The 11,833-nt window shown below is 43.1% G+C and overlaps 1 protein-coding gene and 1 long non-coding RNA gene across 6 annotated transcripts; one reads left to right on the top strand and one right to left on the bottom strand.

The window, feature by feature from the left end:
* Nucleotides 1–489: 489 nt before the first annotated feature.
* On the bottom strand, nucleotides 490–9,929 carry PDP1 (pyruvate dehyrogenase phosphatase catalytic subunit 1). 5 transcript variants are annotated; one of them, XM_033202396.1, is made up of 3 exons: nucleotides 9,651–9,929; nucleotides 8,770–8,804; nucleotides 490–4,585 (listed from the first exon to the last, which is right to left on the bottom strand). In XM_033202396.1, the coding sequence occupies exons 2-3, from the start codon at nucleotides 8,798–8,800 to the stop codon at nucleotides 2,928–2,930; spliced, it is 1,689 nt and encodes a 562-aa protein (XP_033058287.1). In that variant the 5' UTR covers nucleotides 8,801–8,804; nucleotides 9,651–9,929; the 3' UTR covers nucleotides 490–2,927. The 5 variants fall into 5 exon arrangements, with proteins under 5 accessions (XP_033058287.1, XP_033058284.1, XP_033058283.1 ...); XM_033202393.1 differs by having other exon boundaries at nucleotides 9,512–9,783; XM_033202392.1 differs by having other exon boundaries at nucleotides 8,770–8,971; nucleotides 9,651–9,773.
* Nucleotides 9,930–9,976: 47 nt separating this feature from the next.
* LOC117078881 lies at nucleotides 9,977–10,987 on the top strand. The gene is made up of 2 exons (XR_004435190.1): nucleotides 9,977–10,072; nucleotides 10,478–10,987. It is a non-coding gene; the product is annotated as an uncharacterized LOC117078881 (long non-coding RNA).
* Nucleotides 10,988–11,833: the final 846 nt, after the last annotated feature.

Here is an 11,833-nt window from a genome sequence, read left to right as displayed (position 1 = left end):
GGGGTGTTACCAAATGTTACATTGCAAATTTTAAATCTGTGCATTTTGTTTAAATTATACCTCAATTTTGGTTTGGTGTGGTGGTTCACGCCCGTAATCCCAGCACTTTGGGAGGCTAAGGCGGGTGGATCACAAGGTCAGGAGTTCAAGACCAGCCTGGCCAATATGATGAAACCCCGTCTCTACTAAAAATACATAAATTAGCCAGGCATGGTGGCATGTACCTCTAGTCCCAGCTACTCGGGAGGCTGAGGCAGAAGAACTGCTTGAACCCAAGAGGCAGAGGTTGCAGTAAGACGAGATCATGCCACTGCACTCCAGCTTTGGCGACAGAGTGAGACTCTGTCTCAAAAAAAAAAAAAAAATTTTTTTACGTCAATTTTTACAAATTTGAAGTACTATGTATCTACTGGATCCTAAAGTTAAACATAATCTACCATACATAGGAAGCATCTAATGAATCTTGTTATTAAAAACCAACACAGGACATTCAGAAAGCAGATACAAAGCTTTAATTCACCATGGGCATTTCTCCAACCATTCTGTACATTAAACTTTCATGTCTTCACACACATACATCTTTTATAAGACAGTTTTCTTACCAATATGGTACTCTGTACCATACCAACATTCCATTTAACTAGCTAAGGGTGTATTATGTATCATGAACCACTGATTAAATATAAATACAGAAGTTGAATACATACATTAGAAAGTTTAAATTTTAAAAAAAATTAAGAAAGGCTAAATACCATGAAAGTTTACATGTATTCTTTAATTCTAGATACCATATCACAGTGACAACCAATTACAATAAAAGCACAATTGCTTTTAGATGACAGTACATTCAGATTTCTAATACTCAATTACTTTCATTTCTACAATGTCAACTCCATGCTGCATTTTCATTTCTATAGAGAGTAGACCAGCTTTCAGACTGCAGACCAAGTTTCTTGTGTAATAATATTACTATCTTGATCATGACCACAGGAAACCAATTTTATATTCCCTATACTATATAGAGATGAGACATTATTTGGTGTATAACATGAAACTCTTCAGTGGTGGTGTTCAAGAACATTCAAATAGTAGCTGAAAATAGGGTTTGCTGGAGCAGTCCACACATATCATTAAAAGAAAAAGGCCCAGTCAAAACATTTAGAAATAAATATATAGTACAGCCTTTCCCTCTCCCAAATACTTCCCAGGAAAAAAGTTCCAAGCTGACTTCCAAAAAAAAAAAAACCACAAATAAAAACAAAAACACCTCAAAAAATAAACATTATATGATATTCTGAGCAGCAATCTTCCTGAGTCTATTTTCAATTGAAACAAATTCTGCAGCCAATACTACACTGATTCAGTATCCACACTCCAGAAGGAATCTTTGAACATCTAGTTCATATCCCCTCAAAATGTGAAAAGACTCCTAAACACCCAAGTTATTACATGATGGGAAGCTGATATTGGCTTGTATTAAAATCCAGGTGAATATCAAACATAATCACAGCCATTTTTTAACAGTGATGCTAGGATAAATGATGAAAGTATATGCACAGCTGTATACAGATCACTACTAAACACAGGAACAAAATGCCATTTGATGCATAGTAAATAAGCTCCCAAAAAGCCAATTTGAATATATTTATTTCATTTACGTTGATACAGTATTAGAAGGGACTGAATATAATTATGGAGACTGCTGCAAACATTTGATGTCACTAAGTAAGTGTTCTATTAAGCATCAGGCATGCACAGTAGTTACCTTTTAAAGTTTCTCATGTATATATCTTAACACATATATCTTAAGCTACAATATGTTTAAAGCATTTAGTCATTTTAAACCCAAATATTTTAATTGACTTATGTCTAAATGGAGAAAAACAAAAACTTTCTCCTGTCTCAATACCCAATGGTCATATTAAACCTTACTCCCCAAATTGATATTTAAACTTATTTTATATATGTCATCTTTAAAATTCCAAAAATGATGAAAAGTCTTATCACTACTAAATAAGAAGTACGATTCCCCGGCAGCAGTCTACCCACCACACACTTACAGCATGCCAAGCCTTTGGGGATTATGTAAGAGTGGTGTGCTTGTGGCTACAGATGACAATAATTGAAGAGATCAGTCTCTTCTTTTTATTCTGGATCTCCTTATTTTAAACTAAAGCTTTTCATTAATACAAATAAAAAATCTTTTTTTCTTTATTTAACTTCAATGGAAGAGTAGATAAAACTAAAAACCCTTATTGTCTCCAAGTGTGTGGCAAAATAGAAAATGTTTCAATTACATTAGGAAATCGGGTGGATAACGGAGTATAGTTATTCCACTTAAGAAGCATTCCAGTCAAATAATCACAAAAACAAATTCAGATTGCTTGGATCTTGGTCATTTATGGCTTAAAGAATTGGATTTGAAAACCACTTCAGGCTAAAATAAATGTATATGAATAATGCATAGACTGTGCACCTAGAAAATCATGCAATACATATATGTTCTCACGTACACTGGAATCTCAGTGAAGAAAGGGGTCTGCAGGTGTGAACAGTACTGTTTCTTCACTTTAACCAAGAGACTACACACAGCAAGATACTTGCTTTTGGCCTATTCAAGATCTTATTTGCCAGGTCATCCTAATTTTCTCAGGTTGGTAAAAGAAGCCAATGTTTCAAGACACCTGTGATAAAGAAGTGACTTGCTTCAAGTGCAGGTGCCATGAAATCTGAGCTAGGCAGAACCAGACTCTCCTGACCCTGCCACCCTGCTGCAAAGTCAATTTAAAGTACCTGACTAGCTAGAGTATCAAATGGGTAAAGGCTTAGAATGACCAACTGGAAATGTTTATTATAGTAGTATCTTTTTAAAAAATCTGCCCTTTAAATGTGTATCATTTGAGAATTGTCAGTGAAAGAGCCACTCACTATTCTTGGTTTTGATACGCCCCTACGACATGAGAATTGAACTGAACTACAATGATTGTAATGTCATCTCTGTACATTCGAGCAAGCTCTTCAGGAAGACTAAGCATTTTGGACAGGCGCTCATGATCAACAGTCCCAAACTCGTTGTTGCCTACAGCGTGGCGAATGAGATGGGTTGCTGCATTCTGATCCTCAAATACCGAGGACATTTTGGTTCTCCTTTCTGTTAAAAGGCCGTGCATCTGTCCCAGAGTCACCTTGTAGCCACCAACAGCTATTGGCTGTTGGTGATGCATGCCAGTTAAGTACTCACCCACAATCCTAACCACATCCTGCCTATGCATAGTCTCCCACAACCCATCAGTAGCCAACACCAGAAACTTATCCTGTGGTCTTAATCGATGGTAAGTTACCTCTGGCTCAGCAGTGAGATAAGGAGGTGTGTGATAATTAGGAGGAATAAATTTGGTATATTCATTGTCATTCAACTGGTCTGGGCCAGACTCTATCACTCTCTTTTGAAGGTCAATGCTCCATTTGAACTTTACATCTCCAAAAGCCCTAAATGGCATCAGCAAGCCAAGCAGCCGATCCTGTTTCACCACACTCTTGGCCTCACTCTTTGGATGTTCCAATTTCAGCCGTTCCAGTTCTCTTTCATTCTGAGCATTGTGGTCGTTAGACAGCGTGACTGCTGACCATGAGCCGTCCTCTTCCTGCACACCCAGCATGGCTCTGCTATCGCCAGTATTGGCCACATGAAGGTCAACACCATCCACATGGGCCACACAAGCAGTGGCTCCAGAAAATGCCACTCGAAGCACCAGATAGTTGAGGAAGGAATTAGGATCACCAACTTGTGCCTCCAAGGAGATGTCATTATCAAGCCTCTTGAAAGCATTAATTAGGGCCTCCTTAACATCAATATCAGTTGACTCACCAGTGTTGAGGTCTATAAGCTCTTGCCAGTAAGTCCTCAAGCTGTTAAAGTACAATTTGGATGCCTCCTTACTAAAGTAATCATTGGGGTGCTTGTGCCACTGGAGAATGGGTAGCAGTGCCCGGCCACTCTCCACTGCATTTTCAATCTCTAGCAAAGTCTCATGGGGTAACAAAGAGACAGCAATATAATAAAAAAGTCTCTCACTGACTGCCTGGGAACAAGCACAACCTGCATGGCCATCAAAAACCCCCAAAAGCATTCCTCTGGTCTGCAAGCAGGTTGCTGCACTTCTCCGGTCCTCAATGGGCGCATTTGCAGGCAGCTGATTGCTGTCAAATCCAAGGATAGAACTGACATTTTTGCCATCAAATTCTGGCACTTTGAAACTGTATTCATTAGCTTTAAGGATGCTATTGACTTGTGGAGGTGTGAGGTAAAATTTCTGTGGTGTGGAAGCATATCTCCTTCCTTGGGTGTACTGCCACCAGTTCTCCTTTGGCCTGCAAAAGGTAGCATATGCTGGATGAGGTGTGTATCTCAGTCGACTCTGAGGAATGTAGGATGAGGAACAACAGAGATGTTTGTGGTGGCAGTAACATGCAGTGCCACAGATCCTGCTCAGTTCACAGTTACGGATCAGAGGAAAAAACAGTTGAGTTGGTGCTGGCATGGCATCAGAGAACAGTGGCAGGCTGGAACTTCTGACTGGGATTCCTAGACAGCAAATTAGACAGATGTACAAAAGAAAAGAGTTACATTTCAGGATACTTAATCTAGCTTTGCCTTTATAACAAATATTAAGCAAGTCAATCTACATGCTAAGCCTTTGCTGGAAGGCACTACATTTTATACACACATCATGTACTATTTCTACAGGGTATATTCTGGTAGGCACAACTCCCAATCATTCGTGGAACCAGGACTGAACTCCTGGCTCCTGTACTCAAACTTCAATTTTCTCTTTTCTTTGTTCTTCTTTGTGCAGTACAAACTGTGCAGAATGTACAACAGATTTGGCTGGGGAAAGCTGAGAAGATGAAGGTTATATAACATTATACAGTAGCAGTCTACCTGACCAATCATCCTTCTATCTCCCTATCCTTAAAAAATGCCTTGAAATCTCCCATTTTACACAGGGACTTCTTCCATTTATTAAGATCCTTTACATAGACCTGTGGTCAATTTTGGCATGATTACACATGGCTATGATCAAAAGTGTTAAATTCATAAATTACTGCCACCAGTTCTCCTTTGGCTTGCAAAAGGTAGCATATGCTGGATGAGGTGTGTATCTCAGTCGACTCTGAGGAATGTAGGTTGAGGAACAACAGAGATGTTTATACATCATATACATATATTACTATAGTAATACGCATTGTAACATATACAGAAAAATTTCTACATAATTAAATAAAAAAAGAAATTCCAGTATTTCTCTCCTGTACCCCAGTAGATGGTCTTGCAAAACTTGCTTCTCTAGACCACTGTGGCAATTTGCCAGGCTAATGGGCACAGGTCTGCCACCAACTCCCAAATAATCTTGGAAAAGTCAGCTCACATCTTTGAGTCTCACTCTTCTAACTTGTAAATGAACACAACGGAACAGATGCTATCTAAGGCTTTTCTAAGATTCATGCCTTTAAGCTTATGGAAGTGAGGCTTTAAAATAAAATTCAGGTTTCATTTATTCACTGTTGAATTCTACCGTGCCATTCATGATTAAAAAAAAAAAAGTTTAAGTATTGTAGTAGCTCTAAAGCTTTGTTAGTAACATAAATGGCTTCAGTCCTAGAACTTAATTTACCTACTAACAATGTCCCCTGCTTAGCAGCCATAAGGAAAAACCATATAAATATTTTCATCTACTATGGATCCAAAGTAGAATTAACCCCTAGAAAAATGTTTTCTTGGATATGGTAATTACTCTGATGTGATCATTACACAATGTCTACCAATATATACACACACTGAAACATCACAGTGTATCCCATAAATATATACTATGTGTCAATTGTAAACTTAAAATAAATTTCAAAAGACCAAAACTGTTTTTTCTCACATTAAAAAAAAAAAAGGTATTTATTTGCTCCAGGAAAGCAGTATAGTCAAATAATAGTCTAAGGTTTGGATTGAAAAGGTACAGCAATATAATTACAAACTTTAAAATAAACTCCTATCACTCTCTATATGCACTGAAAATAATTTCTGGACATTTATTTGGAAAATTTAATAAATATATCATTAATCTAGATAATTTAGGCAAGAAAAAAATCCCTCTTCTTCCTCAATAAAATATATTTTCCCTGAATTCTTGAGATACTGCTTCAAAATAGTCTTTTGGACTATAAAGAAACACACTTTAGAAATACTTTAAATAAACAAATGCAATAAACAAAAAGGAACATGGAAAATAAAACCATCTGAGTCAATAGCAACTACTCCTTCCCAGGGCTAAACTCATTAAGAAACAAAAGAATTTACAAATATCATAGCAAATGTTAGCTATATATTATTTTCATATACCTTGTTTGAAGAATAATTTGAGAAAAAGTGATAAATCGGGGTAGCAGGAAGCAAAGAAAACTAAACACCGAATAATCATTGATTCTTGTTTGCTTCTGTAAAAAGCACACTACATAAGCGAGCCACACAGATTCTCTTCTGCAAGTAGCAGAAAGTACCATCATTTTAACTGCACTAAGAAGGGATTTGTCTACGAAAATGAAGACAAGATCAGGCAATAGAAAGTAATGGCTATAATTTTGGAAATAAGAATCTGTAACTAAAAAAGTATTCTGAATTTCTGAAAAAACAGAAATTCCAGAAAACCAGGAATCCATCAGGAGTAACCATTTAAATAAAAGCACTTCAAACTGAATACCTGAAAGTCATCCAGAGGTTAAGTGTACATGACTGAGCCAGAAGATGCGCTCAAATGTTGGGCCACATGACAGCGGCTTCCACACTTAAATCGTATCTCTTTTTAGGTTTGCACGCAGAAAGCATATCAACTCATTTTGTGCTTTGTATAAAGGTTTTCTATCATTAAAAATGTACACGAATGTAATCTTAATGAAAACAATTTTTCTTCATAATTTTATGACTGCATTTGCTCTTTCTTTAAAACTTAAGAATCTTACAGAAAAAAATAAAAAAGAAAATGTGCCTGTATGGAATATAAATTGACTCAAAATACTATTTGTGGGTGGGGGAGGGAGAGTTGATAGATGCATAACAGTGTTTGATTGTCTAAGAAATAACAAATCCAGGAAACCTGCACTTTCCTTAAATTCCTTTGCTTCGACATTTTGGGGGGGGGGGGGGCGGGGTCGGAGGAGTTTTGCTCTTGTTGCCCAGGCTGGAGTGCAATGGCGTGATCTCGGCTCACTGCAACCTCTGCCTCCCGGGTTCAAGCGATTCTCCCGCCTCAGCCTCCCGAGTAGCCGGGATTACCACGCCCGGATAATTCTGTATTTTCAGTAGAGATGGGGTTTCACCCTGTTGGTCAGGTTGGTTTTCAACTCCTGACCTCAGGCCATCCACCCGCCCCAGCCTCCCAAAGTGCTGGGATTACAGGGGTGAGCCACCGCATCCGGCTTGGTTTGACATCTTTTCTACTTTTGTAGTTCACTGCAAAATGAATGAAATCTAGTGACAAAAAGCTAATGATTCACACAGCAGGTGCTTTTAATAATACTTATATTCAAACATCAAACAAATTCTCCACTACATTTTTCCTTCAAGGCAAAAGTTCTTGAGATTAAAAACAAAAAAATGAGAGTGAATTTTATTGACTGTATCTTTCAGTTATGCAGAGGCTTAGCACATGGACTGAGATTATAACCTAATGCCCCAACTCCTGACATGCCTTCAAAAGACAAAATTCCTAGGGAAGTTGGAATTTATGAAAACTGCTGTGATTAATGAGCGTTCTATCCTCATCGGTACAAGTGATATATTCTCTCCATCAGATCAGATACCCTTGGGAGTCAAAGTGCTTTCAAATGCTTTCATAAACAGTAAGTGAGCAATGAAAAACTCTTAACATCCTTCAGAATATCCACTGATACAACAAGAAAAACCTCTACATCAAAACTTTTGCTGACAAGCTTGTTAAATTAGTGTAGAAGGCTCTTGATTAGGCAATAAGAACAGCATCCACGTACAACTGTTGGTAAAACAGAGCAGTGTCAAATTTTCAAGTTATTCCTGATCACAATTTTCACGGAAAAGTTCCTATTCCGTGATCTAGACTCAGCCACGTTACACGCAGCATCTTCGTCCCAGGCAGATTTGGCTGATTTTGCCAATGACTAATAAAGAAAGATGTACTGCAACCAGAAACAGGAAAGAGACCCATCCATTCTTACTGATGTGCTTAGCAGAGCCTGTGCCAAGACACTTTTTCCACTCCATCAATAGACCCACGGACCAAATTAATTAGCAAACGCTATTAAGGCACCGACTCCGGGGCCCTTTAGCTTTGCAAAGCTTCTGATGTAAATGAAAAAGAAAAGCTATGCTAATCATTTAATGTGTCAGAACCCCAGTTTATGTAATCCGATTGCATTAAACACTCTACATAAAGACCATCCCTGATTTTTCAACATTTTTCTGGAAATGCCTAGCCATTTCACAGCTCCTGCTATCTTTTTATATGAATGAAGAATGATACGATGCACCATGCCAGTACCTGTTTGATTAGTTTCCTTTGTCGCTACCTGAAAAATTGCACTCACAAAGGCATCAAAGCTATCCCAATCCAAGACGCCCTTGTCCCTTTTTCCAATCTATCTCATCCTTTAATACAACGCTGACCCACCTAAAACCATCCATACACAAAAATCTGTCACCATCCTTCCTGGGTACCCAACGCAGGTAGTTAAGTGAATACCTACCAATTCGTCTGGGCCCGGGACACACACACATTCTCCTGTCATCACAACACGGAGCCGACAACATCCACAACCCGCGCGGGCAGCAGCAGCGACAGCAGCACCGGCCCATTGAAAGCAAGGCAGAGATGCTCATTAGAGGAGGCGGCGGCGGGGAGGCGGGAGCGGAGGAGGGGCGAGGTCTCGCTCCAGCCCGGTGAATGGGCTGGGAGGGGGGAAGAGAATGGAGGAGGGATAAAGGGGTGGAGAGAACAAGGAAGCCAACCAAACCGAACCAACCCAACCCGCCGGGGAGGCAGAGCCACAGCCCAAGACAGCGGGGCCCAGGCGCGAGCAGGGGCGCGCCCCAAGGGCCAGCCCCTCCATCCAGTCGGGGCGCGAAGCCCATGGACGCGTACGGCAGCCCCGCCCGCTGCCCGCCCAGTCCCGCCCTGCCCGGCCCGGCCCCACGGGTGCCCGCTTCAGTCCAGACGAACAGGGGCCGGCCGGCGGCAAGCTGCCAGCGGGGCCAGCCCGGACCCGGGGTGCATCAGGGAGACACTCAGGCAGAGCCGCAGCCCTACAGCCTCTCCGGAGCTCACTCTGCCGCGGTCTCCGCGGCGCCCTTGGTGCTGACAGCCGGCGCGGAGAGGCCGGAAGATGCTAGGGCTGCACGGCGGCCCCGCCCCCGCCCCGAGCCCCCAGTCCCCCGACGGCCCCCAGCGCCACCGCTCCCGCCCTACAGCCCCGACGCCCCGGTGCGCACCTGGCGCTCCAGGGCTTGTCCCGCCCTCCGCACGCCCGCGACCGCCGGTCCGCGAGCACGCCCGGCTCCCCCTCACAACTTTGGACGGGTAGAGGATCCCGGACGGGGCGGCTCGTGGCCGGGAGTAGGGAATACGAACCGGGCACCGCAGGAGACCAAACGATTCTTCCCGACGAGGAGGGGGCGACAACGACGCCACCGCTCGGCGCTTTTTCCACTCAGCCCCGTGCAGCTCCCGGAGCCCAGGCCCTCGCCCCCGGCCGGCCCACTCTGCTCCCCTACCCTGCGGGGCCGCCACCCTGCCCCGCCCGCACGTTCGGGCTGGAGTGCTTCCCGCCTCCCGATTGGCTGCGCAGTGGCGAGTGGGAGGGAAGGCGGAGAGGGCCGCGGCCGGGGGTGGGGCGGGGGCGGAAGAGGAGCGCGCTCCGCGCCAGCTTTGTGACGTCACGGGGGTCAGACAATCCCTTCCATTCGGCGCGAGCCGCCCATTGGTTCCGCGGGCCCGCCTCACGTGACCCCTCCCTCTAGCGGGTGGAAGGTGTGGCTGCGCGGGGCTAGGCGGTGGGCTGTGGAGCCGGGCGGCGTTGGTGGAGCAGGCTCGGGGGTCGGGAGAGGGGAGGCGCCTGGACCGGCTCCAACGTCTTCGTGTGCGTGGGGCGCGAGGAACGGGGTGCTCCCCTGCCGTGCAGGCTTCCTCGAATCCCTTGCACCTTGGCGGGGATGCGGTGGTGTGGGTGGCCGGCCCAGCGGCCAAGCCTCCCCCGCGCCTCGCGGTTGGGTGCGGGCTTCCCAGGGTAGGCTGCGGGAGCGGCTCCCAGCCTCACGGGAACCTCAACTGCCTGCGGCTCACGGCAGCCTGCGGTACAAGGCGTAGCAGAGAACCTCGAGAGTAGCTGTTGCTTCGTTCATTTGATGTGTTGCAGATTTTAGAAACATTAACGCCCATCATGTTTTCTATCGTCCCAGGGAGAGGAAGCAGGTGTAGACAGCAGCAAGACGGAACTGTGATGAGGGAATTCTCTCTGTAGCATAGATGTGTGCTTACGTTCTCCGAGGAGTTTTGAAATCAATATTGGCTCCGTTGCCCTGAATGGTTACAAGGAAAGAACACTGGACTTGGAGTCAGAAGACCTTCATCCAAGTCATTCTCTGCTCTAAGTCCCATTTCTGCTCCATGAGATTGTTTTCACCTCAGATGAGATTAGACTTAAGGTGGCATTGGTACTGGCTGTGGTAAAACGGAAGATATGTCGAGGGCTTTTCAGTGACTTCCATCCATACATCCCTTTTACGGGATAGTGGCTTCTGAAGGCTTCCTTGCAAATGGCAGGTAGAGCATTGCACTTATCTTCCCTAGTGTTCACCAATAAGTTGACTTTGATTTATTACACGTAACTTCTCACTAGCCAGTCAGGTTTACAAAATGATGTGGAGTGAATTACCTGATTTTTATGTAATAAAAAACGTTATATACCCCAATTGGTCCTTTATAACTCCTGGATCTTTCAAGTTGCTGTATTCTCTGTTCTCTAAATAAACTAGAGGAGACTCTTTGCCCATCCCCAGATTGCCCATGGAACTTTTGTGGCTAGTCTATCTGGCCTTCACCCCAGTTTTTACAGGTCCATCTGCCTCCCTTCATCTCCTTTTTGCTTCTCAAATGGGCTTCCCATAAATTTGCAAATATTCTTCACTGCCCTTTTCGTATTAATTTATGTATCTGATTTCTTCTTCATAGATGCGTAGGATGGTGTAGCCTAGTGATTAAGAGTGCAGCTGGAGGCAGGCTGGCTTGGTTCCATTCCCAGCTCTGCAGCTTTCTGTGTGGTCATGGGCAACTCTGCATGGCTCAGTTCTCTCACATGTAAGATAAAAATGTAAAAAGTAATAACAGGGCTGTATTAAGAGAGTTGACATATATAGCTTGCTAAGAAATTGCATAGCATGTAGTGTTATATAAGTGTTAGCTATTCTTGATATTATCGACATGTCCAGGTCAGTGTTTTAGATTAAGAACTCCTGGCAAGTAGGAAACCCAGGCCCCCAAGTGCATTGTATTCTATAGTTAGGTACTAATAAGTTATTAACAGAATGGAGAATCTTAGAACCTTAGAATATCAGTTTAAATTCATTTATACGTAGGATCGCTGCCTCTTAACCCTTACTTTGTGGACATGGAGACCACTTAACTGAAGCTATGAGAGAAATTTTAAGAGTTTCCGCTTTATGACCCAGAAATGAAGTACATACTAGACTTCTCTGTTGTCTTACCAACTTTTTCCTGGCCAGGCTTGGTGGGATTCTGCCTGTAATCCCAGCACT

The sequence above is a fragment of the Trachypithecus francoisi genome, unplaced genomic scaffold (genome assembly GCF_009764315.1).
Source record: "Trachypithecus francoisi isolate TF-2019V2 unplaced genomic scaffold, Tfra_2.0 Lachesis_group7, whole genome shotgun sequence".
Lineage (NCBI taxonomy): Eukaryota > Metazoa > Chordata > Mammalia > Primates > Cercopithecidae > Trachypithecus > Trachypithecus francoisi.
Note: the sequence above shows the minus strand (reverse complement) of the source record. Positions and strands in the feature narration are given on the sequence as shown.

Bases quoted from the DNA above. Each gene is read 5' to 3' on its own strand.
- PDP1 (XM_033202392.1), bottom strand. From the start codon at position 8,902: ATGAGCATCTCTGCCTTGCTTTCAATGGGCCGGTGCTGCTGTCGCTGC. The intron at 4,586-8,769 runs GTAGGTATTCAC...TTTGCTGTCTAG, and splicing joins TCCCGGGCCCAGACGAATTG to GAATCCCAGTCAGAAGTTCC.